Source organism: Podarcis tiliguerta, assembly GCF_965153285.1.
Source record: "Podarcis tiliguerta genome assembly, chromosome: 1".
Lineage (NCBI taxonomy): Eukaryota > Metazoa > Chordata > Lepidosauria > Squamata > Lacertidae > Podarcis > Podarcis tiliguerta.
In genome coordinates this window covers 10,631,722-10,658,775 of record NC_139534.1, presented here as the reverse complement: position 1 = coordinate 10,658,775, position 27,054 = coordinate 10,631,722, and the positions used below count along the sequence as shown (strand labels likewise).

The 27,054-nt window shown below is 44.3% G+C and overlaps 1 protein-coding gene across 1 annotated transcript in view; it reads right to left on the bottom strand.

Annotated features, from left to right (window-relative positions):
* The window catches only part of NOP58 (NOP58 ribonucleoprotein), a 30,824-nt gene extending 5,935 nt beyond the window's left edge, over positions 1-24,889 (bottom strand). Inside the window, exons 1-13 of the mRNA XM_083403566.1 lie at positions 24,698-24,889; positions 21,738-21,814; positions 18,995-19,047; positions 18,227-18,351; positions 16,539-16,675; positions 15,404-15,468; positions 12,731-12,865; positions 11,019-11,164; positions 8,749-8,875; positions 7,147-7,310; positions 5,013-5,147; positions 3,382-3,443; positions 18-166 (exon numbers count right to left, since the gene is read on the bottom strand). Of these exons, the coding sequence (XP_083259692.1) occupies positions 18-166; positions 3,382-3,443; positions 5,013-5,147; positions 7,147-7,310; positions 8,749-8,875; positions 11,019-11,164; positions 12,731-12,865; positions 15,404-15,468; positions 16,539-16,675; positions 18,227-18,351; positions 18,995-19,047; positions 21,738-21,814; positions 24,698-24,742 (1,420 nt within the window). The 5' untranslated portion in view covers positions 24,743-24,889. The remainder of the gene's footprint in view (positions 1-17; positions 167-3,381; positions 3,444-5,012; positions 5,148-7,146; positions 7,311-8,748; positions 8,876-11,018; positions 11,165-12,730; positions 12,866-15,403; positions 15,469-16,538; positions 16,676-18,226; positions 18,352-18,994; positions 19,048-21,737; positions 21,815-24,697) is intronic.
* Between the last annotated feature and the right edge of the window lie 2,165 nt (positions 24,890-27,054).

Here is a 27,054-nt window from a genome sequence, read left to right as displayed (position 1 = left end):
GAGGCACAGCAACTAACCTTTGATTTCTACTATTTTCGCCTTCTTTGCTTTTCCTGGGCCTGCTGTCATCTCCTCCTCCTCCTCCTCGTCTTCCAATTCACGTTTGCGCTTCCCTGGGACCGGAGGAAGCGTCGACTCCCCAGAAGGGTCGTAGGTTTTCACTTCACTGGAATGGCAAAAGGAGATTTATTTTGGTTTTTAAAAAAATGCAAGGAAAAAGCACGAGAACCGAAGATCATGCCCATCTTTTCCTAGCCTGAATGACTTTGGGCACTGGTTTTCAACCAGCAAACCGTGGGATGCCTTGAAGGATGGTCAGGGGCGCCGTGGGCAACACTGGCCTCTGTCTCTCTTTCCTTTTCTCCCTCCTCTGATGCCCTCTTGTGTCTCTGCCTCCCAAAGGATTGTGTGGTTGTTTGTTTGTGGCCCTGGCTACAAGCTCCCCAGGCAAATTATGCCTCTGGTGCTGGTTACCAGGAGATGAAGCGACCTTTCATATAAGTATATATATATACATACATACATATACACACACACATATGTGTGTGTGTGTGTATATATGCTTTATTACCGTATTTTTCACTCTATAAGACACACCAGACCACAAGACACACCTAGTTTTTGGAGGAGGAAAACAAGAAAAAAAATATTCTGAATCTCAGAAGCCAGAACAGCAAGAGGGATCGCTGTGCAGTGAAAGCAGCAATCCCTCTTGCTGTTCTGGCTTCTGGGATAGCTGTGCAGCCTGCTTTCGCTCCATAAGACGCAGACACATTTCCCCTTACTTTTTAGAAGGGAAAAAGTGAGTCTTATAGAGCAAAAAATACGGTAATTTGGCAATCGGCAGTAACATAATTCAACCCAGTTTAATATGCCTTGCAAAATGATGCCAATAAATGAGGCATTCATTGTGTTTTATTTGGGGGAGGCAGCCGAGGAGAAGGAACTACAGCAGAGCCCAGAAGTTGTCTCAGAAGAGGTAGTGACTAAGAGTTGCCTTCATGTTTCGAGATGAAATCAAGCAAACTTCAGGATAAAATCATCACCGACGACTTCTAGGCTTCTATTTCACAGACAGAGGGATCGCTGTGCAGTGAAAGCAGGAATCCCTCTTGCTGTTCTGGCTTCTGGGATAGCTGCGCAGCCTGCATTCGCTCCATAAGACGCACACACATTTCCCCTTATTTTTTGGGAGGGAAAAAGTGAGTCTTATAGAGCAAAAAATATGGTAATTTTGCAAACAGAAAAACAATCAACAACGACGATCCAAAATCAAAACGAGGAGAAAAAGGAAAAGGAAACAAAGAAAAGGGGGGGGGGTTTGTCCAATACACAAAAATAATTTAAGGAGTACAAACCATAATTTGAATATTCTATACATAAAGTTCCTAGAAAGAAGTTACCTTCGTATTTCTGCTTTTCTCTCTCTTTTCCCCTTACAGTCACATTCTTTCTGTTCCTCTAAACCGGTTTGAGTCCCTTATATGTTTTTTTGACTTCCCGCTAACTCTTTGCGGCTACTACACTTCTCTTACACTTAAGTAATCTGTATTCAATTATTTAAAAACACACACGGAATTTCCCTTATATCTGTGAAATTAGTCTAGGCACAACCAAGTGTTGTTATTGGAACCATATTTTGGAGATCATTTTTAAAGCAACCCCATTCTTTTTTAACCTTGTCTCCTGAGTGATTTATTAGTTCTGTCATTTTGGCTAATTCAAGGTTGGTGTTAACTCGTTTTTCCAATATTCCAACATTCTGGCTGCTGTTGTTGCGTAAAGAAGCACTCTTTTATTTTCTTTTGGAATACTTATTGTTAAAATGCCAAATAAAAAAGCTTCCGGTTTATTTAAAAATGTATGTTTTAGCAGTTTTAGAACCAAGGTGCCACTGTATTAGGAAACAAGTGGTGTTCTATCCACTATGGGCTGGTATCTGGACTCCTTCGGCTCATAATGCACAAAAGTCGTATTATTAATCTGTATTAAACTAAAACGCCACCACCAAGGTAAGGGGGGGGGGGGGGAGAAGAGAGCTAGCAACGTACCAAACATGCAACCTGAGACCCAGCTTGCAGCAAGCAAGGCTGCGCTGGGAGATTTGGAGAGACGGTGCCCCGCTTGGACCGAAGAAGGGAAGATGGGCAGATTTCCCTATGGAGGGAGGCACTGAGGGAGAGATTGGAGATGCTGAGCCCTTTAGCCTCAAAGGGTCTTTGGAGTATGTCCTGGAACATCTTTTGGACTACAGCTTCGAATATGGAGTATGGGCAAACTTGCCGAGACGGAATCAAGGAGCTGCTAAGATGGAAACCCTTTGGGACCTAATCTTTGGCATCAAAAGAAATCTGCAGACAGGACAGGGAGAAGAGTTAAGCGCCTCGGATAGAAGAGCACCAGGCTGATGGACTATATGGAACTGATAGAAAAGACTGATAAAATCCGAGACCAGGGAGAAGAGACAGTGGAAGAAGATAGGGAAAATTTAAAAAAAAATTATTCAGAGTAATATAGCATAATTAAGGAATGTTGGGAAATGGTGGAATGAAATTATATGACATTAGTAGAAATATGATAAGGATTTAAGTACAGTGGTGCCCCGCAAGACGAATGCCTCGCAAGACGGAAAACCCGCTAGACGAAAGGGTTTTCCGTTTTTCAATGCGCTTCACAGGACGAATTTCTCTATGGGCTTGCTTCACAAGACGAAAATGTCTTGCGATTCTTGAGATTTTTTTTCGCTCCCCACCCCCTTTTTCTAAGGTGCTAAGCTGCTAATAGCCTTTTAGCAGCTAATCTGCTAATCCCTTAAGCCTTTAATAGCCGCTAAACCACTAATAGCGCTAATCCGCTAATGGGCTTGCTTCGCAAGACGAAAAAAACGCTAGACGAAGAGACTTACGGAACGGATTCTTTTCGTCTTGCGAGGCACCACTGTATAGATAAATTTTAAGATTTTGATGGTAAGATAAGGTTAAAATAAATTAAGACAACTAAACGATAGAAAGCAGTGAAAGGCGGAAAGGATTTGCTGATTTAATTACTAACTGGAATACAAAAATGGGAGGTGGGAGGAGGTCGAGTTAATGAAAGAAAAAGATATGGAAAATGGATGTGTTTTTAAATGTTTTTGTTTTTTCTTGTTGTCTTGATGTATTGTTTTTTTCCTTTTATTTTTGATGCATTGTTTCTTAATTTTTTACTGTCTTTTTTCCCTTTCTTACTTTTCTTTTTCTGTAACTATAAAACCTTTAATAAATATTTTTTTTAAAAAAAAAATGAAAATGTTTCCACCACTGCAGGAGACAGTGCGGCAAACTTAAAACCCAAGCATTTGGGAAGCAAAAGAAAAACAAAACAAAACATACAACTACCAACCTCTTGTGCTGATATTTGTCTGCCCTGGCCAAGGCTTTTCCCGTGCCGCTTATCCGTCTTATCTGAGGGGGAGAAAGGCACAGCTATGAAGAACAAATGACTGATGATAAAATGTTGGCATAACATCGCTAACAAGAATTAAAGCTGATCACAGGTTCTCATGAGAAAAAGCAGGCTGGAGTGAACTACTCCTAATAACAGGGGAACCATGGCTCTTCCCTCACGGAAGAAACACGGGCTGGGCTAAAACAGCCTCCGCAAGCCTGATGTTCTCCAGATGTTCGGGACAACAACTCTCCCCAACCCCATCATTATAGGATCAGTCTGGCTAAGGCTGATAATGTTGTAGTCCAAAAACATCTGGAAGGCTGGGCTGAACTATTTGGATCTCCTTCCACTGGGCGGCTAACAGCAAATCCTAGGATTTCCATGCCTTCTTGTGGCACACCAGTTCCATATCCCAGAAGAAAAGGAATTAAGAAACAGCATGGATGAGGACTGAGCAAGTCGAGAGTCAACCACAGCCACCTGCTATGTGCAGAACGAAAAGTTCGATGCTTTGACGTTTCCAAAGTCCAGATTCCATGCTTTGTGAATGAACCAAGCCAAGATCTAGCAAGGCCCTGGCCTTCCTTCTCTTGTTGCAATTCCCACCCCGCATGCTTTCAGGAGTTCTCCAAAGCCCAATGTTTCTCCTACTCTGGGTCCTGAACTTCCCACCCCCATAGGCGGGTCATCTTGACAGGTGGGTGGGGGTCACCTGATGCCAGATGACCCATTTTTTCCTTCATAATGCAGTTTGAGTTTGAGCTGTGTTGCAAAGGAAGAGCCAAGCTGATAAAGGGACCCCTGACCATTAGGTCCAGTTGTGACCGACTGTGGGGTTGCGGCGCTCATCTCGTTTTATTGGCCGACTAAGCCGCTTCTAGGGACACAGGTGGCGCTGTGGGTTAAACCACAGAGCCTAGGACTTGCCGATCAGAAGGTTGGTGGTTCGAATCCCCGCGATGGGGTGAGCTCCCATTGCTCGGTCCCTGCACCTGCCAACCTAGCAGTTCGAAAGCACATCAAAGTGCAAGTAGATAAATAGGTACTGCTCCGGCGGGAAGGTAAACGGCGTTTCCATGCGCTGCTCTGGTTCGCCAGAAGCGGCTTAGTCATGCTGGCCACATGACCCGGAAGCTGTACGCTGGCTCCCTCGGCCAGTAAAGTGAGATGAGCGCCGCAACCCCAGAGTCGGCCACGACTGGACCTAATGGTCAGGGGTCCCTTTACTTTTACCTATGACTGTATTGTAAGATAGAAAGATGGTATACAAATTAAAAAAATGAATGAATGATGATGATCTCCTCTCCCGGTCTCCTCTTTTTCAGGCTAAACATACCCAGATCCTTCAACCGTTCCTCATAAGGCTTGGTTTCCAGACCCGATCGCCTTGGTTGCCCTCCTCTGCACACCTTCCAGCTTCATCACTAGACTCTATAAAGTACTTTAAGCAAAGTGTGTGGACTGCCGCCGCCACTGAGAAGCATCCATTATGTGAACCGCCCTGAGACCTTTGAGTATAGGGCGGTATAGAAGTAATAATAATAAACACATAAAATTATCTTTCCATGTTTTTGCAGGCTCACCCCTTTCTCCTCCAAGTGCCTTAGCCTTGTCTCAACTTTCAGCCTGTTTTCCGCTCCCATCTCAGCGCTGCTCGAGTCTCCGAGAGCATCGTAACGGATAGTCAAGGCTGTTTTGGCTGCCAGCATTCGTGAGATCTGGAAAGAAAAATTAAATTAAATTAAATACCCCCCCAATGGAACCAAGCTGGCAGTTGACTTTGCCCATGGTGCTCTAAGTCATGCCAACACAGGTTAGCACAAAGGAAACTTCTGCTCATAGTTTAAGGCAACGAAGGATAAATGCTCACAAGGTTCTCCTTTGTTGAAAATAACAAGCTGCTTTTATAACAGTGAAAGCCTAGTATTTCAAAACAAATACACAGCTTTAACCACTACCAAATGGAGTAACTCGTTGTTTTTCCTTCACTAAATTATTTATAAATCAGAAATCAGAATAGGAATACCATGGGATGCCCTTATGTATAAGGCAGCCTCTATTTTTTTGAACCCAAAATTAAGAAATCAGTATTTCTTAATCAGTACCTACGGGACTGCCTCTCCTGGTATGCCCCACGGAGGACTTTAAGGTCCACAAATAACAAGATGGTTACATTGGTCTCAACTAGCGCCAGGGCCTTTTCAGTACTGGCCCCGACTTGGTGGAACGCTCTGCCACAAGAGACCAGGGCCTTGCGGGATTTGACATCTTTCCGCAGAGCTTGCAAGACGGAGCTGTTCTGCCTGGCCTTTGGTTTGGACTCCGTCTGACCCTTACGTTTCCCTCCCCTTATGGTTTCGATTTATGGGCTACTACTAAAAAGAGGCTGCATTTTAAATTGTATTTTAACCCGTATGTTAATTAACCGTTTTTTCTTTTAGATTTTATTCTAATTTTATTGCTGTTAGCTGCTCTGAGCCTGGTTCTGGCTGGGGTATAAAATAAATCATCATCATCATTATAAATTAGGGTTGCTATAACCACGGTGGCTGGTTAACAAGAGCAGCAGTGGGTTTTTATGCGAGCTATTCTTCCTTCTCCTGCTGCTTGAATAGTGGAGCTGAGCGCCTCTTGCTGGTGCTGCAGCCACCAAACAAACAGTGATAGCTACTGGGCGAGTGTCGGCTTTGGCTCGCAGGGCCCCACCGCTGGGTGAGCTCAGCCAGAGCCAGCCGGGCTCCCCTCGCTCACCATGGCTAGGGACGATCGGCGGCTGAAAGATCTTGAGCTTTTTGGGGGGTGATCGTCCTAAAAGTTGTTAAGCTTCTTTTTTGGTCTGAGTCGGCAAACCGCAACCTGCGATCTGAGCCAGAACCTTGTGTACCATCTGTGCCCCAATTTTTTGCTGATTTTTTTAAAGCAAAAAATGTTGTCTCATACACAGAAAATTACGGTCTATTGCTACAGGAACAGATAAAAGAACACACAAAAACACACATATATATGACAGAAAGGACTTCCATATAAGCAAGCATGGGAATTCAATTCATGAGAAGTCTATCATGAAATTGAAACAACTCCGCATAGTAAAAGCTATGGTTTTCCCAGTAGTGATGTATGGAAGTGAGAGCTGGACCATAAAGAAGGCTGATCGCCGAAGAATTGATGCTTTTGAATTATGGTGCTGGAGGAGACTCTTGAGAGTCCCATGGACTGCAAGAAGCTCAAACCCATCTATTCTTAAGGAAATCAGCCCTGAGTGCTCACTGGAAAGACAGATCGTGAAGCTGAGGCTCCAATACTTTGGCTACCTCATGAGAAAAGACTCCCTGGAAAAGACCCTGATGTTGGGAAAGATGGAGGGCACAAGGAGAAGGGGACGACAGAGGACGAGATGGTTGGACAGTGTTCTTGAAGCTACCAGCATGAGTTTGACCAAACTGCGGGAGGCAGTGGGAGACAGGAGTGCCTGGCGTGCTCTGGTCCATGGGGTCACGAAGAGTCGGACATGACTAAACAACAACAAATATAAAAAAGCCACAAGGCGAGAGGGTTTGGAGAGGGGTGTCACCCCAGAACTCTGGAAAATACCAAATTTAGACTAACAATAAGGCCTTACTAGAGACAAAGTCAAATGTCAAAAGTCTTGGTTCCTTAGTTACCTGTAGATGCAGGTTCAAGGAATCACAAAGCATCGTGTGTTTTATAGCATCTCACCTTTCCTTTGTTCTTGGCTGTCGTCTGCCCCACCAGAGAAGCGTGATAGATCAGACCGAACTTGGGTGTGTCGCGTTTAGTCTTCAGTGCTCTGAAGAGTGCCTTTTCGGCTCCCAGGATCTGAACCGTCGACGCCGGGTGCTTAGCCAGGTTCAAGAGAGAGCCTGCGTTAAGAAAAGATACAACAGGAGTTTGCATGAATTAGCAGCCTTCGAAAGAGGACTCGGGCAAAAGAACCAAGTTTCAAGCTTTATATACCTGAAGGAGGTCTCCACGCCCATCGTTCAGCCCGGACACTGAGGTCCAGCGCCGAGGGCCTTCTGGCGGTTCCCTCACTGTGAGGTAGGTTTACAGGGAACCAGGCAGAGGGCCTTCTCGGAGGTGGCGCCCGCCCTGTGGAACGCCCTCCCATCAGATGTCAAGGAAATAAACAACTACAGTGGTACCCCGGGTTAAGAACTTAATTTGTTCCAGAGGTCCGTTCTTAACCTGAAACAGTTCTTAACCTGAAGCACCACTTTAGCTAATGGGGCCTCCCGCTGCCACGCGATTTCTGTTTTCATCCTGAAGCAAAGTTCTGAACCCGAGGTACTATTTCTGGGTTACCGGATTCTGTAACCTGAAGCGTCTGTAACCTGAAGCATCTGTAACCCAAGGTACCACTGTATCTGACTTTTAGGAGACATCTGAAAGCAGCCCTGTTTAGGAAAGTTTTAAATATTTGATCCTTTATTGTGTTTTTAGTATTCTGTCAGGAGCTGCCCAGAGTGGCTGGGGAAATCCAGCCAGATGGGTAGGGTATTAATTAATTAACAACAACAACAACAATAATAATAACAATAATAATCACCAGCCTCTGAAAGACAATCTTGAAGAAGAGAGATGGTGGCAAACCAATGCTCCTTCACTTGTTATTGAACTTCCATCTACAGGGCCACAGGTTAGCTACCCATGCCATAGAAGCCGATACATACCGTATTTTTCGCTCTATAAGATGCACCAGACCACAAGACGCACCTAGTTTTTGGAGGAGGAAAACAAGAAAAAAAATATTCTGAATCTCAGAAGCCAGAACAGCAAGAGGGATCGCTGCACAGTGAAAGCAGTGATCCCTCTTGCTGTTCTGGCTTCTGGGATAGCTGCACAACCTGCATTCGCTCCATAAGACGCACACACATTTCCCCTTACTTTTTAGTAGGGAAAAAGTGAGTCTTATAGAGAAAAAAATACGGTAATTTGGCAATCGGCAGTAACATAATTCAACCCAGTTTAATCTGCCTTGCAAAATGATGCCAATAAACGAGGCATTTATTGCGTTTTATTTGGGGGAGGCAGCCGAGGAGAAGGAACTACAGCAGAGCCCAGAAGTTGTCTCAGAAGAGGTAGTGACTAAGAATTGCCTTCATGTTTCGAGATGAAATCAAGCAAACTTCAGGATAAAATCATCACCGACAACTTCTAGGCTTCTATTTCACAGACACCAGGTTCTCTAGGTTCACAAAGCCGGTCTTGGTCAATGGACTTGTGTCCTTTCGATGCTGCGAAGTCCAGGACAGTTAAGCACAACACGTCTCTCTCCCCCCCCCCCCGAGTCAAGCTTACCTGCGTGAGCGATGAGTCTCGCTCCCACCAACTCTCCCACCATGACGGTGAGGTTAGGCGCAATGGCCATCATTCTGTTTTTCAGATAATCGTACAGCTGTGCTCGATAGTCCGATATCTCGATTACCTGAAATATGAAACAAGGTGGGTCAAGGCCCGCAAAAGGTAGCCGCTAAAGGAATTCAAGGAAGAAAACCTGGCAAAGGTGATTTACAGAAATTCGAGTTTTCCTAGCCAGCATTTTGTAAAGAAACATCGTTTTTCTGAAAGTAATTCTGCAAAGCGGTGTATAAAACATGAACAAATTTTTTTTAAAAAAAATCTAGCAATCTGAGTGCGCATTTAACAAAATTCTCGGATAAACCAGATGGGAGATTCAACTCTCAATATGCGGATGGAAGACTGAGATAAAATGGTGATAAAGGGCTCTACATAGATATATATAATTGTGTTTAATGAGAAACATGAATATTGTATTTTATGTTTTCCTTTTCTGTATTATTCTTTTCTTTTGATATATTGCCTTCTATTATCCTTCTGTAAAAGAGTTTGGATTTTATTGCTTAATATGCTAAAAACCTCTCATAAAATTCTATACTGAATATTTAACAAATGTCTAAACCATACACTAAAAACCCAAGAGAAGTCCGCCAAGGGTCTTCTGGCAGTTCCCTCACTGCAAGAAGCGAAGTTACAGGGAACCAGGCAAAAGTTAATAGAAGTGGAATACAAAAAGGGAGGTGTGAGGAGGTCGAGGAAATAAGGGAAAGAAAGTTAAGATGTTGAAATTGAAATTTTAAATGGTTTTTGTTTTGTTTTATTTGTTTGTTTTATTATGTTTGTTTTTTTATTATGTATTGTATTGCATGTTTTTTCTTTTTTGATTTTTTGCAGTGTTGTGTTTAATTTGTTGGAAACTTAATAAATATTATTTGAAAAAAATATATATAATAACTTAGCTATTCGAGATGGCATCAGAAGAGGTAGTGACTGTGCAACCCTCATGGTTTATACATCAGGGAAAGCATCATCAAGGAATTCATCACTGCCATCAAGAACGCTGGCCTGAAAGGCTTTCCAAAATTGCTTCTTTAGGATTTACCGCCAGTTAGGCGGGATCACTTTAGATTTAAAACAGAATTAAGCTCAACTGAAGGAAGCAGCACTAAGGCCCTTTACACAGGCTGTGTAAAAATCGACTGTGAGCAATGCCGGAGGTATGGGCTTTGACTTAAATCGCTGTTTTTCTTTTGGACCAGCTATGAACTACAAACTCCAGATCCATCCTCCCCGAGTGAATTTCAGAGGAGTAAATCCATACTGCAAATATGCTAATGAAACAAACTTTCGACAAAACTATTTTCTGAGAATCCTCCGGAAAAACAATCTCTCAAAGGACCTGTTGATGGCATTTTACCATTGTACTGTGGAGAGTATATTAACTTATGGTCCACGTGTGTGGTTTGGGAGCTGCACGGTCGGGGGGGGGGGGGAATGTTGTCCAGGGTTGTAAAGACTGCGGAGAGAATAATTGGGTGCACTCTTCCCACCTTGGATCAAATCTACGCTTCCAGGTGCCATAAGAAAGCTGCAGAGATAGTGCGCACCTCAGAAATGATCTCTTTCAGCTTCTGCCTTCTGGAAGAAGGTACAGTGGTGCCTCGCAAGACGAAAAGAATCCGTTCCGCGAGTCTCTTCGTCTTGCGGTTTTTTTGTCTTGCGAAGCAAGCCCATTAGCGGATTAGCGCTATTAGCAGTTTAAGGGCTATTAACGGCTATTAAAGGCTTAAGGGATTAGCTGCTAAAAGGCTATTAGCAGCTTAGCACTTTAGAAAAAGGGGTTGGGAAGCGGGAAAAAAACTCAAAAATCGCAAGATATTTTCGTCTTGCGAAGCAAGCCCATAGGGAAATTCGTCTTGCGAAGTGCCTCTGAAAACGGAAAACCCTTTCGTCTTGCGGGTTTTCCGTCTTGCGAGGCATTCGTCTTGCGGGGCACCACTGTACAGGGTTATAAAGACCAGGACTAGCCGCCTGAGAAACAGTTTCTACCCAAATGCGATTTTGGTGTTAAATGCACTTTAAGGAGTCTGTATGGGTGTATATTGTATTTAAAAATGGGGTATCAGAGTTTTTAGGGGGCTAACCAGGTTGTGATAGCTGGGACAGCAGGCTTGTTGGGTTTTCAATGCCTTATGTAGATTTTTCAATTTCGTTGTTCTGTATGGGACAATAACAAGAAAGATATCGTATCATATCATCATCGTCATCACCTGGTCACAGAGATGCTGTATGTTGCTGATGTCTTCCTCTGAAACCTCAGTCCCCATGGAGATTTCTGCAGCTGCTTTCACCTCCTCCTCAACCTCCTCAGGCAGGGCCTCAGACAGGTCAGAACAGGCAAAGTTTTTTCTGTCTCCTGGGAAGCAACATAAGGGAGTTGGGATGAATGGCAAGCAGTGACAGAAGCCAAGTTTTAAAACATTTAACATCTATTCGCTTATGAACATATGTGCCGAGATGACTTAGAACGTAAGGGGGAAATATTTCTTAAAAATTAAAAAACAAAACCCTGAATATACGATTTAAAAACGTGATAAGACAAACAGCCCTTTACATTCAGCTACAAAAGCTTGTCAAAACAAAACTGTCTTCAACGGGTTCTGGAAAACACAGATAACTGGGTGCCTGTCTTATCTCAACTTGCCAAGAACTCCTCTAAACATGGTGTCACAGGGTTGCAGAAAATCAAACATGGGAGCAGATGGGCTCTTCAAAGTCTTAATCAGATTGTTCAACCCACAGCACCACCCACGTCCCAATATAGCTATAGCTATTACTATTGCTATTATTATTATTAGAATTTATATACAGTGGTACCGCGGGTTAAGTACTTAATTCGTTCCGGGGGTCCGTTCTTAACCTGAAACTGTTCTTAACCTGAAGCACCACTTTAGCTAATGGGGCCTCCTGCTGCCGCTGCACGATTTCTGTTCTCATCCTGAAGCAAAGTTCTTAACCTGAGGTAATATTTCTGGGTTAGCGGAGTCTGTAACCTGAAGCGTATGTAACCTAAAGTGTATGTAACCAGAGGTACCACTGTACTGCCCTATACCAGGAGGTCTCAGGATGGTTCACAGAACAAAAGTATAAAACCATAAAATATATAATCAAAATAAAAACAACAGCCCAATAACACCCACCCAAAAAGACCCACATTTTAAAAGGGCATAATATATAAATCAGATCAAGCAAAGTCTTGGTTAAAAAGGAACGTTTTTGCCTGGTGCCTAAAGGTGTATAATGAAGGCACCAGGCGAACTTCGCTGGGGAGAGCATTCCACAGCCGGGGAGCCACTGCAAAGAAGGCCCCGTTCTTGTGTTGCCACCTACCGAACCTCTTGAGGAGGCGGCAAACGAAGAAGGGCCTCAGACGATGATCTCAGGGTCTGGGTAGGTTCATATGGAAAGAGGCAGTCCTTGAGGTATTGTGGTCCTGAGCCGTTTAAGGCTTCATAGGTCAAAACCAGCACTTTGATTTAGGCCCGGAAACTAATTGGTAGCCAGTGCAGTCGGACCAGAATCGGGATAACATGCTCAAACCGTCTTGCTCCGGGGAGCAACCTGGCCACTGAATTCTACACTAGCCGAAGTTTTCAACTGTCTTCAGAGGCAGCCCAACGTATAACGCATTGCAGTGATAGATGTTGTGCATTGTGGATCTCCAGCATAAAAAGGATGTAATGTAATTTCAAAGGCAGAGAATACGCCACAATGTGGCCGATATCTAACTGTGGTATTTCTGCTTGCACAACACACCTCTTATTTCATCTCCTCCCTCCTGCAGCCCCCTGCTCACCCCCAAAATCTGCTCTGCAGGGCTGGGGAGATGCGTGGGGGCTGCAGCTCAGAGGAGAGGAAGGCAAGTCCTACTGCGTCTACTGGTGTGATGTTGGACGGCGCCTTTTATCTAAGGACTACTCACCAATTTTCCGCACACATTTACAGTAGGTTAGATTATCTGTGATGATTTTGCCCAGTTCAGGGAAGTGCCACCCGTACCATTCTCGACAGCGCATAATATAGTTGTTCAGTTCTTTGTCCAAGTCATCAAGGAGAGCTGCGGTATAATAATAATAATAATAATAATTTATTATTTGTACCCCGCCCATCTGGCTGGGTTTCCCCAGCCACTCTGGGCGGCTTCCATAGAAACAAAAAATACAGTAAAATATCACAGATTAAAAACTTCCCTGAACAGGGCTGCCTTAAGATGTCTTCTAAATGTCAGGTAGTTATTTATCGCTTTGCATTTAAACAAACACAAGAGATACTTGAGCTTAGTTTCATTAGAAACTAGACCGTGACCGATCCTAGGATCGCAGGGGGAAAACGTACTGGCCTGGTTTCATCATCATCATCATCATCATCATCATCATCATCATCATAATTTATTTATACCCCGCCCATCCTGCTGGGTTTCCCCAGCCACTCTGGGCAGCTCCCAACAAAATATTAAAATACAGTAGTCCGTCAAACATTAAAAGCTTCCCTAAACAGGGCTGCCTTCAGATGTCTTCTAAAAGTCTGGTGGTTATTGTTCTCTTTGACATCTGGTGGGAGGGCGTTCCACAGGGCGGGCGCCACTACCGAGAAGGCCCTCTGCCTGGTTCCCTGTAACCTCACTTCTCGCAGCGAGGGAACCGCCAGAAGGCCCTCGGCGCTGGACCTCAGTGTCTAGGCAGAACGATGGGAGTGGAGATGCTCCTTCAGGTATATCACCTTAAACCATAGTTTAAAAATGCTCAGGACTCAATCCACACTTCTCTTCTGCTGGGAAGTAAGCTATGGTTTGGCTTAGTTATGCCCCAACCTGAGCTCATGGCTTGCTTCTTTTCAAATCCCGAGCTGTAACCAAAGTTTGTTCCCAGTTTATCACTTATGACTTGTTTTCTGAGGAACAAAGCATGACTCCGAATTCAGATATAATGCTAAGTAGGAACCATGGCTTATTTCCTAGCAGAACAGTGGCAAAAGCGGGAGGGGCGGGGAGCAAAGTGTTTGCGATTTTAGCTCCATGCAATAGCAGATTGCACATTCACCTTTAAACCATAGTTAAGTTTAATTGTAGTTGAAAGTGAGGAAATCCAGAAATCTTGCGACACTTGCACCCATTAAAATCAACAACGGTGTAGTAGCCAATTATACAAGTCACTCCAAATACTAGAAATGGTGCAAAAAGTTACCATCGCTGTTAGAAAATACCAATTTATCTGTTTCCCACACATGGAAAAAACAACACCCACACCCGATTGTCAGTGGTGCATAATATATTATTATTATTATTATTATTATTATTATTATTATTATTATTATTATTATTTAATATCACTATCTGGGGCTGCCACACCTACCTACTTTGCTCACTTGCCCCATCCAGATCACCCTTAACCAAAAACACCCCATCCCCTTAGACCAGGCATGGCCAAACTTGGCCCTCCAGATGTTTTGGGACTACAACTCCCATCATCCCTGACCACTGGTCCTGTTAGCTTGGGATCATGGGAGTTGTAGCCCCCAAACAGCTGGAGGGCCAAGTTTGGCCATGCCTGCCTTAGACCTTGAAGAAACAACAAGGGCCTTCCCCTTCACGTTTCCCCAACCACCACCACCACCTACTGGCAGCCACAGAAACTGCAGCTTGATGAAATACTTATCATTGAATTATACGGTATACCAAATAAATAAATGAAGCCTTCAGCCCCATTCCCTAGCTACCTTCGATTGACAATGAGAAGCTGTTTCTAACTCACACAGTCATTTCATCCTCGGAAAGAAAAGCCCAAGGCTATAGGCTCTTGCTGATCCATATTCAAAAATCCTACTACAGAACCAGGTAACAGAAACAGCATCCTTCTGTGGCTATTGAAGGAGGTTTGCCTCTCACTTACTGCTGTTAGTTTTAACAGACTGATTTGGTCAGATTTCCAGCAATCATCTGACACAGCATGGGGGTGGGTGGGATCACATAAGCCTCTCTAAAAACTGGGAAAACTGAATTTGCTTTTGCGGTCACAACAAAAAACCTTTTACGCAAATAGAAAGCATTTAAATGTTTTGCTAGCCCACCTAACTAGCCGAAATTTATGCTAATCACTGGCCTTGCACCTCCCTCCTCTTGACTCTGACACCACCCTGAGTTATGGAGGAAAACAGGAGTAACTGAGAGCCATCGTGACTTGTTCTTGTCCCCAGTTCCAACATAGGCTTGGCTCCTGATCCTTCAGAAGGGTTGATAGAACAAAACAAAAATACACTCTACAGCGGCAAACTAGGTAGCAGAATGTTTGTGGCTACTGGTACAGTCGTACCTTGGTAGTTGAACGGAATTTGTTCTGGAAGCCTGTTCGATTTCCAAAACGTTCAGAAACCAAAGCGCGGCTTCTGATTGGCTGCAGGAAGCTCCTGCAGCCAATTGGAAGCCCCGTTCGTCTTCCAAAAATAGTTCACAAACCGGAACACTCACTTCCGGGTTTGCAGCTTTCGGGAGGCAAAACGTTCGAGAACTAAGCTGTTTGACTTCCAAGGTACGACTGTATTAAGAATTCAAAAGCTGGTGGCAGACATATCAAGGTATTTAACTTCCAACCGTACTCACAAATAGCTTGGACGATCATGGTATCAACTTTGTCTGGGCTGAACTTCAGCTTGTATCGGGAGAGGCTGAAAACAGACATGGATATAAACATTATGTACAATAATGCACAGGACCCACAGATTCTCCCCCCCCCCCGTATATGTAACCCCCCTCGGGTTACATATGCTTCAGGTTACAGACTCCGCTAACCCAGAAATAATACCTCAAGTTAAGAACTATGCTTCAGGATGAGAACAGAAATTGCGCGGCAGCAGCGAGAGGCCCCATTAGCCTAAGTTGTGCTTCAGGTTAAGAACAGTTTCATGTTAAGAACAGACCTCCGGAACGAATTAAGTACGTAACCTGAGGTACCACTGTAATTATAAAGGCATTGCTATTGACTGCAATGGCATGTTCATCTTTGCTGATGGTGCAGCGATTAATCCTTTCCATTTTCACTTACTGACTTGTGTTTTTACATGCAAGAAGTCTAAGGCAGAGAGCTGTGAAAAGCAGCTGTCTGTGTTTGCTCCCTGTATTACTCCCTACAGGCACAAGCGTTTCAGCGAGTTGGAAGAAACCCAGCAGAACTGAGAGCAGAACTAACTTGTAGAAGTTATCGTATTTTTCGCTCCATAGGACACACTTTTTCCCTCTTAAAAACTAAGGGGAAAAGTCTGTGCGTCCTATGGGGCGAATGCAGGAGGGAGGCAGGCAGGCAGGAAAAGCCCCCAAGAGCTGCACACAAGCTTCGCGCGGCTCTTGCGGGCTTTTCCCCAGGAGGGAGAAGGGACTGACGCCATGCTTCAGCCATCCTTCTTTAGCCGCGCTGGAGAGATTTAGCTCCTGGGTGGAGAGGTTGTGCGGCTATGGCAGAAGCCAAGACAGCCAGCGGGATGGATCCCGCTCGCTGTCTTGGCTTCTTTGCCCTTTGGGGCTGGGGGGGGGGGATAATTTCCCTCCCTTGATTTCCCCCTCTAAAAACTAGGTGCGTCTTGTGGTCCGGTGCGTCCTATAGATCGAAAAATACGGTACCATGTACAAGACTGTGCTGTAAGTAGATGCTGGAGCCGAAGCTTGCCATTCCACTTCGCAGAAAACGGCATCCTCCGGGGGAAAGTTATACAGAGCATAGAAGCAACCAAGTCTGTATTACCTGTGTGCCAGGCCTAAACACATAGCTGCCATCTCCCGCGATGGAAGGCCAGTGATCAGCCCTTCCATTTGAGAACGGATGCCTCTCATCAGTTCAGTAACCATGGGGCTGTGCAGGCAACTTAAGTTCAGTTTCTCCTGCAGGAGGAAGGAAAAAAAGGTGACCCCCATTTTGATATTATTGCAACAACAAATTTGTTTACTGTTGAACAGCAACAGAACCTAAGAAGGGTAAGGTAGCCCAACGCTAACCCACAGGCAGGGCTATCTTGCATTTCCTAGAAGTGAGATAACCATTGAGAATTCTTATTTAAGCAAATTGGCAACCAACTGTTGTACCAACTTAGCCTTTTGGATAAAAACGAAGGCACTAGCTTTCATGTTGACATTAATTCAAACCTTTCCGTTAAGCTTTTTTTTATCTCCATACTTCTTCACAAGTCAAGAAGTAAAGATAGCACAAGACACAGGAGATAGCAAAAAAAATTGGCCCTAACAATCCATTACTTTAGTCCAGTGCATTATCAACAAAGCTTCTTTAGAACTAGTAGAATCGTACCTTGGTTTTCGAACAGCTTAGTTCTTGAATGTTTTGGCTGCTGAATGCCGCAACCCCAGGAGTGACTGTTCCGGTTTGTGAACTATTTTTGGAAGCCAAACGTCTGACGGGGCTTCCGATTGGCTGCAGGAGTTTCCTGAAGCCAATCAGAAGCCGTGCCTTGGTTTCCAAACATTTTGGAAGTTGGATGGACTTCCGGAACGGATTCCGATCATCTTCCAAGGTACGACTGTACTTGAATTGTTTTCCTCTTCCCTCACCACATCTTTTCCTTCTGTATCATGCCTACTACAACAGGGGTTCCCAAACTGGTGAGCTTCATTCAGGTGGTCCACGGCATCTCTGTGGATTTATGGTTGACGCATTAAATATTCAAACGGATTTGTAATTGTCTTTTTAATTTGGTAATGGCTATACTAGAATCCAGAGGGTGGCGCTGTGGGTTAAACCACAGAGCCTAGGACTTGCCGATCAGAAGGTCAGAGGTTCAAATCCCCGCGACGGGGTAAGCTCCCATTGCTCAGTCCCCACTCCTGCCCACCTAGCAGTTCGAAAGCACATCAAAGTGCAAGTAGATAAATAGGTACCGCTCAGGCGGGAAGGTAAATGGCGTTTCCGTGCACTGCTCTGGTTCGCCAGAAGCAGCTTAGTCATGCTGGCCACATGACCCGGAAGCTGTACGCCGGCTCCCTCGGCCAATAAGCCGAGATGAGTGCTGCAACCCCAGAGTCGGTCACGACTGGACCTAATGGTCAGGGGTCCCTTTACCTTTTATACTAGAATCAAAGTCTAAAGGCAAGGACTGCCTTGGTTTTTAATCTGTATGCAGCCCTTAGTAAATGTAAGTACCCTGTAATCAGTGCAAAATCATAATAATCATGGTCAGCAAAAAGCATTGTCCCAGAATATCAGTACCAACAAAACAAGCATCAACAGCCATCACTGATTATTTTACATTAAGCACACATCATTTCTGGATGCAGTGAAAAGGTAGTGTCAGAGCACTGGACAGGGAAGATATGCAGCACAAACTCATTGTTCTGAAGCTATAAAGAAGACTAGCACAGGCCTTGAGAACACCACCTCATCTGAACACCACATCGCCCGGGCACATAAAAACCCGAACTTACCTTTATTACACCTCCCAGTTTGGCATCTGCTACGGCCAACTGTTCGTGTGCATCTTTGGCAACGATCTTCTTTAAGATTTTCTTTAAGTTCTTGTTAATCTTGCCTTCCACCAGAGCAGTGGATGCTTAAAGGAGAAAGAACATCATTGTAAAAAAAACCTGCAGACTGTCTAACATTCCCAGCCTGGCAAAGTTCATAATGGAACAAAATATGTACTAATACTGGCCACCCACCGAACTTTATCTGTTGTCTCTGTGGCAGTGACCAAAAATTGGGGATTCAGTTCTACGAATGAAGCATCAGTGACAGCAAGAAGCTAGTTTTTACTCCCTCCAATTCTAAGGCTGCAATCTGCCATAAAATCCCACTGAGGTCACTGAGATAACCCATTCAGATGCAGGCAACTTTGCTCATCATTCGTTTAGGCATTGTCTGGGTGGCTAGCACAGAGGCACACCATATTGATTACATTAATTTGCCTGGGTTTATAAAGAGGTTTTCATCTGGAGAAGGGAAGGGAATCACATTTTCGTAAGCTACATGAAAATTAGTCCTTTCCTACCCCCAACTGCTGATGTGCCTCAAATAACTTGCATTAGCAGGCAGGGGGGGGTGGGCTTTTTTGTGGACTTAATAAGTAATATTAAGTTTTAAAACACACTAGAAAAAAGCCACCTACTCTCACAGCTAATGATTCCAGGTTTGCCAGGAACAGATCAGCCAGCCACCAAAGAAAGGATATATTATATATTATAACCCTCGGTTACCTGCAAGAGCTTCAGTGGTGTCTTGAAACTTCTCAAAGTGTTTCAGTTTCACTCTAAATAAAATATACCAAACAGTTTTTATCAGCATCATGGGGAACAGAGTATCTGCTACCAACTTCTAAAACACAAGAAACCTGAAAAATGAAAAGCCTAACAGTGACCCATCAGGTTAACCTACCAAAGAGAAAAACAGAACCTATTAAGTCTGACTGACAAATAGCTTCCTACTACTAAACCACAGATAGTTAAGGCTTGCTAGAGAACTATTCTAGAATAATGACAAAAAACATAGTTATTAAGTATACTATATCTAACCTTTCGAATCCCCGCAACGGGGGTGAACTTCCGTTGCTTGGTCCCTGCTCCTGCCAACCTAGCAGTTCGAAAGCACCTCAAAGTGCAAGTAGATAAATAGGTACCGCTCTGGCGGGAAGGTAAACGGCGTTTCCGTGTGCTGCTCTGGTTCGCCAGAAGTGGCTTAGTCATGCTGGCCACATGACCCGGAAGCTGTACGCCGGCTCCCTTGGCCAGTGAAGTGAGATGAGTGCCGCAACCCCAGAGTCGGCCACGACTGGACCTAATGGTCAGGGGTCCCTTTACCTTTATCTAAGCTTGCCTCATTGTTTCTGACTCCAATAAGATCAAATTTAGTATCCAAAATTATTTCATACTCCGGCCCCTTCAGACGCACTACAGAAGCATTGTCCAACAGGTCGATCGGGATTGACTTGTAGATCGTGTGATTGTCTCTTGTCAATCTCTGTCGATCTCTCTCTCCCCAAACAGCCCTTTCTCTTGAGAAGCCAGCGCACAGGGCTTCTACCTCTCTCTCTCTAAAGGAGAAGGAAAAGCAAGTGGCGAGGGAGTGGGGGACTCTTCCTGGCTGCCATCCCGCCTACGCGGGGAGGTAGGGGTGTGTGTGTGTGTGTGTGTGTGTGTGTATGTGTGTAGCCCTGCACGATGGCTCCTCAAAGAGAGAAAGGTTTAGGTTTACTTGAAAGGAAAGGGTGGGTTGGATCCAGGGGAAAGGGCTTATACAGGTTTCATCCAGTTCTTAAGGTGGTGCTTGAAGGCCGTCAACTCTGCAGTTGAGTTTAACCAATTTCTGTTTCGAACTATGGGGGAAACCACTGTGGTTGCTATGTGCCCCTGGCTCATTTGAAAAACAGCAAGAGTCTGGGGTACTTTAAAGACGTAACACATTTATTATGGCATGAGATTTTGTGAACAATCCATGCATCATGTTCTGATTATGTAAGACACTGTCCTCAATGCTATTTTCTTATGTTATTGCAAGTATACAAAGTATGTATTTTAAAAAATATATTGATTTATGATGAGCTTTTCATGTTTTATGGAAGCGACTATCATTTGTTATTATTTTTATCATAAGCTCAGCCAAATATAATATGTTTTAGTTGAAGAATGACAATGGGAGAGTATGGTAGATCACTGTCAGTTTTTGATATTGGATGGTAGATCTCAGGCTACTTTTGGCTGGACATACCTGCACTAGGGAGTTCCCCAGGGAGGGGAAAATTCCCTGGTACGGCCAGAATTACAGTTGTGTAGTCTGCTCTTCAAGAGCACCAACAATAAGCTGACTGTAGATACCTGCAGAAACGCTTGTGATGAAAACAGCATTCAGTATAATATTGTATGATTAAGGACTCTTGGGAGATGGTGGAATGAATTTACTTGGCTTTAGTGGAAATAAGGTAAGGATTTGAGATATTAGGATTTAAGGGTATAAGATATTAGGATTTAAGGGTATAAGATATTAGGATTTAAGGGTATAAGATTTAAGTTTTTTTTTCTTTTTTTGTCTATTAGACTGGAGTTTGGATAACTTTCTAGATGAGGATGGGAGAATAAGGTTTAAGTGGATTAAGATAAATAAGTGAGTAAGCAGTGAAAGATGGAAAGAACTTGCTGATCTAATTAATAATTGGAATACAAAAGGGGAGGTGGGAGGAGGTCGAGGAAATAAGTTATCGAAAGATGGAATTTGAAAAATGGAAGTGTTTTCTTTTTAAACATTTTTGTTTCCTTTTTTGGTTGGTGGGGTGGTGTTTTTATGTATTTTTAGATTTTTATTTGTTTTTTCTCTCTTCTTACTCTACTGTATTTGTCTTCTTCAACTTTTTTTTTGTATTTGTGAAAACTGGAATAAATAATATTAAAAAAAAACCAAAGAAACAGAAACGCTTGTGATGTGCTAGCCCTGACAGCTAGTTGATAGCTGTGGCTACAAAACACCTTGGAAACAGCTTTGCAGGCACCCCCAATGAGTGGTGCCCGCAAAACCCTTTCTGCCCCAGATGTGATTTTACCTGCCCCACAACTGATCTAATATATGATGTCAGCTATAGGGCAGGTGGCCATGGTTTGCCCAAAATGGCCTGGCAGGCCAAATGGGGAGGCCTGGTGGGTCTAATTATGCCTGAGGGGCAGAGCTAAGATTATCAACACATTCTGTTTCATGGCTGTAGCTAAACCTCACTTCTGAGCGATATTAATCCTGTTGAAAAATACTTTGCAAGCCTTTTCACTACAGCAAGGCCCCTCCCATCCAACTGCATCTATAGAGTTGTCATGTCAACAGTGGAGGATGAAGGTTAGCAAATTTATAACTCTAAGAGGGAGCTGTGCGTACAAAATAACCCAAGGACTGGTGCTAGGCAAAAAACAGTGATTCCTATTTGAGCAGAGAAATAATAAGTTATTTGAGAAAGGTACTTACACTTTATTTGCTTTTTCAGGAGTTTCAAATTCTTTCCATAAGCTGTCAATTTCTTGGAGTTTCTTCTCATCCAGAACCTATGACAGATAAGGAGTAAGACTAAATACACACAGAATTGACAAGACTCAATGTTGCTATGCAAGTAAGATGAAATGCACAAAACATCTCTCCAATTCTGATGTAGAAAACAGCCATTCCACCACAACAACTCTCTGCCACATCTCTAGGTGAAGGTAAAGGGACCCCTGACCATTAGGTCCAGTCGTGACCGACTCTGGGGTTGCGGCGCTCATCTCGCTTTATTGGCCGAGGGAGCCGGCGTACAGCTTCCGGGTCGTGTGGCCAGCATGACTAAGCCGCTTCTGGCGAACCAGAGCAGCGCACAGAAACACCGTTTAGCTTCCCACTGAAGCTGTACCTATTTATCTACTTGCACTTTGATGTGCTTTCGAACTGCTAGGTTGGCAGGAGCAGGGACCGAGCAACGGGAGCTCACCCCGTCGCGGGGATTCGAACCGCCGACGAACGCCACATCTCTAACTAGTGGCAATTTTCCCCAAGCTTCATTTTTTATTAAGAAGAGAAAAATCTAGTTGTAAGTGTGAGATGCCATGTTTTAAAAGTATTCAGTAAACTTACATGCTGCTTCTCAACTAGAGAGAAAAGCCTGTGGTCTTGGACATCTCAATCAAGATGTCTGTCACAAGTACAAAATTAATCATGTTGCATGCAGTCTAATTTTATGCATCTTTACTCAGAAGTAAAGACAGGACTTTTAAGTTAAGATGTATAGAAGTTAACCCTAAAGACTCACTTTCCTTCTCTGCATTGCCCAGAACCCTATTTCAGTGAACACACAACACTAGTTGTGTAGCAACACTAGATCACCAGCAAAATCCTCAACAAAGTAGACTCCAATGTGCAAAATAATACAGTCCCATTCTCTTGGCAGAAATGGGTGCAATGTAGATACAATGGAGCAAGTGGATGCAATGCAGGACAGCTGGAAAAAGGCAAGAGCTGTGAACTAGGAAGTCCCCAGCTAAAATCTCTCTCTCTAGGCAGCCTGAATCAATTATTTCTTTCCCTCTCCCTACCTAAATCTGCTGTAACAGCAACACAGCAATCCCTGGTGTCCTTCAAATGTTTTGGACTACGTTTCCCAACACCCCCAGGCAACACAGCTGGGAGCTGTTGTGCAAAACAGCTGGAGGGCAGCAGACTGGAGGAGGCTAACTCACAGGGTTGTTTTAAGGATCACTTACTAATACAGTGGTACCTCGGGTTAAGTACTTAATTCGTCCCGGAGGGCCGTTCTTAACCTGGAACTGTTCTTAACCTGAAGCACCACTTTAGCAAATGGGGCCTCCTGCCGCCGCAGCACGATTTCTGTTCTCATCCTGAAGCAAAGTTCTTAACCTGAGGTAATATTTCTGGGTTGGCGGAGTCTGTAACCTGAAGCGTATGTAACCCGAGGTACCGATGTAGATTGCTGGGATAGCGCAGCTTAATGTCAGGGTTGTGGGTCTGAGCCCCACATTCCTGCGTTGGAGGGGGTTGGACTAGATGACCCTCGTGGTCCCTTCCAACTGTTGTTTTTGTTGCTTAGTCATTTAGTCGTGTCTGACTCTTCGTGACCCCCTGGACCAGAGCAACCAAGGAACCAAGACTTTTGACATTTGACTTTGTCTCTAGTAAGGCTTCATTGTTAGTCTAAATTTGGTATTTTCCAGAGTTCTGGGGTGATACCCCTCTCCAAACCCTTTCTGCCTTGTGGCTTTTTAATATTTGTTGTTGTTTAGTCGTGTCCGACTCTTCGTGACCCCATGGACCAGAGCACGCCAGGCACTCCTGTCTTCTACTGCCTCCCACAGTTTGGTCAAACTCATGCTGGTAGCTTCGAGAACGCTTTCCAACCATCTCATCCTCTGTCGTCCCCTTCTCCTTGTGCCCTCCATCTTTCCCAACATCAGGGTCTTTTCCAAGGAGTCTTCTCTTCTCATCAGGTGGCCAAAGTATTGGAGCCTCAGCTTCAGGATCTGTCCTTCCAGTGAGCACTCAGGGCTGATTTCCTTCAGAATGGAGAGGTTTGATCTTCTTGCAGTCCATGGGACTCTCAAGAGTCTCCTCCAGCACCATAATTCAAAAGCATCCATTCTTCGGCGATCAGCCTTCTTTGAATGGCCCAGCTCTCACTTCCATACATCACTACTGGGGAAACCATAAAGAAGGCCGGTCACTGAAGAATTGATGCTTTTGAATTATGGTGCTGGAGACTCTTGAGAGTCCCATGGACTGCAAGAAGATCAAACCTATCCATTCTTAGGGAATTCAGCCCTGAGTGCTCACTGGAAGGACAGATCCAGATAACTGTTGGTAGGATTGACTCCTCCAGATAATATGCCACATAGCTGGGGCCATATTTAAATCTGGTAAAATTCATTCCTGCCTCCCCCGGTTTGGGGACCTCCCAAAGGTTGGGCCACTGTGGGGCACAGGATGTGGAACAAGAGAGGACTCTTGTCTGATCCAACAAGATCAGAAGAACAAGAAGCTACCAACATAAGTCTGACCAAACTGCGGGAGGCAGTGGAAGACAGGAGTGCCTGGCGTGCTCTGGTCCATGGGGACACGAAGAGTCGGACACGACTAAACAACAACACAGCATGATTCCCCAGGAAGGGTTACAAGTTTTAAGCTTAGCGGGAAGACCTGCGAACCCCCCAGGAAATGTTGGGGTGTGGCAGAGAAAGAAACCGGGTCCGCTATAAGGGAGGATTGGGTCTCCCCACGTTTATCCTCCTTGTTCCAAAACTGTTTCTCGACTTATTGCTAGTGAACGTATAAACCGAGAGCACCAACCACCCCCAGCCCTCTCCGCCCCGCCAGCAGCCTGCAATTTCCCGCTAGCAGCAGCCACGTGGGAACCCTACTCGACACGTGTCGCGCTCTCAGATCACCTTGAAAATGGCGTATCCGGCCGCGGTCTCGAATAAAACCAGCATGGCGGCAGCGGGACGGAGCCGGGGAGCCTCCCGCAAAAAGCGGCTCTTTCCAAGCGAAGGCGGGCGAGCGAAGCGAAGACCCAGCGCAGGAGACCGCGAACTCCTAGGCGCGAAGAACCACGAGGGCGGAAGTGAGGCGCTGCACCGGAAGTGATTCGCGCGGCCTTCTGGGAAACAGGAAATCCGGGGGAGGAAGTTGGAGCTTCGGGCTTCCTCTAGGATTGTGGCGCTTAACGCTCTCTATGTGCGGGGCGAAATTGGTCGAAAATGGGGCCCCATAAAAATAAATAAATTGCATACTGTAATTCAAAACAACTACATTTTTGAGGGCAAAATAGGCGCAGTTTTCAGCAAGTTATATAGACAGCAGATTTAGGAAACAGAGTGGTGTTATTGTTGTTATTATTATTATTATTACATTATATTGATTTATACCTCGTCTTTTTCCTTCACGGGACTTAAGGCGGCTTACACTTAAAAGAAAAAATCGCTAAAAACATAGGGGGACGAGTCGTTTAAAAAACCCCCACACCATTTAAACGTTAATGAAATTAAAGCCATATGCATGTATACAATCTTGCTTTGAAAACATACAAATATTTACCATAAAAACAGCACGGTGCCAGCCCTCTCATTTAAAAATCAGCCAGTTTCCCCAAACCCACTGGAACATTTTTATGCTGTGAACTGCCCCAAGATCTATGGATGAAGGGCAGTATTCAAATATAATAATAATAATAATAATAATAATAATATAACAAGAAGGAAAGACAGCAAGTTGCAAGCTGGTCTAGCTCCTCGAGGGAGTTGCAAAGTTGCCTGGGAGCAGCCACTGAGAAGAATTTCGGGGTCCCCACCATGCATGTATATTTCCATACAAAATATCCTCAGCCAGCTGAAATGCAGCCTACAGTTTTTAATGAGCTATGCAAGCTATGCATTCCATCTTGCAAAGCAGTGTTACAGTTGCCATGCAGTAGGAGTTCCATGGAAGGGTTGGGCGAAAGAAGGACACGGCCTTTGCTTCAATATTTTCTCCATTCTCTGACGTCCTTGATGCTAATCTGTCATAAACAGCCTTGAAAGCTTCATATGACTATGAAGCAAAGACAGCTGGTTATTCATTCTGGTGCCCAAGTCTGCATAGCTGTCAACCTTCCCTTTTTTTGCGGGAAATTCCCTTATGCCAGCGCCGTTTCCCGCTGCTTCCCGCTGCTATCCCGGATTGTTAGATATCCCAAAGACTGTCCCTGGGACAGGTGAGGCTGCTGATCCCTTATTTTCGAGGCTGCTGATCCCTTATTTTTAAATCTGAAAGTTGACAGCTATGCCTAGTCTGGCAGATGATGTCATCTCTCCCGATCTAAAAAAGTCTCAGAGCTGTGCTCTGCCCAGCACCACACCACTGTCCATATTACCCAGTGATGAGTGTAATAATAAAATTTAAGGTTATATATATATATATATATACAGTGTATACATATATATACTGTTCATAAATGTACCAACCAAGCACGTACATAGATCAGCACAGAAAGACCGTCCTGAAACCATTTTGACTCTCAAGCTGACCAAATGTTTCTCTGCAAGGAGGGAGGAGGTGAAAAAAACCTTCCTTGTTACAGGAAATTAGAAATCACCAAATCAACAACATTCAAATTTCTGTTGTAGACCGCCTTTTCTGTGATGTAGGTATGATGTTTGTGGGGGGTGGTCTTGGGTTACACCCCTTCTGTGATGTATGTATGATGTATGGTGGGGTGGTCTTGAGCTCCAGGGCAGGGAATTTAAAATGTCTATATAAGGGCAGGCACACCTTTGTTCTAGGTCCTCCTCTGTCCTCCTGCGTGTGAGGGGAGCACCCTGTTGCAACAGCTTTAATAAAGATCAGGCTTACTAGCTGCTTTGCTTCTCAACATTCTCTGGTTGGCCTCTGTTATTTTCTCCTCCTGATAGGGAACCCACTTAAGGACTCTATACGGGCTCTTGGATACCCCATCAGGGAAAAAGGGCAGATTTTGTTTACAGCATGGGCACATCTACCGACCCGCACCAGTAAAACCATTACGCTGAACATGCTCTTGGCTTGAACTTGGATCAGAAAGATCTAAACGCAGACAGAAAGCAGAATGTGAATTCTGATGCAAATAGCATCAGTACCTTCTGTTCCACTTTATACTTAAGTGAAATTAATCCTGATTTATAAGCAAAAGGTGAACCAAGTCTCTGCAATTCATGGCTGTAATCCAAGAGTTGAGCGCATGGTCACGAGGGAACTGCACACACAATCAGGTCTTTCTTTCCAATTGGAT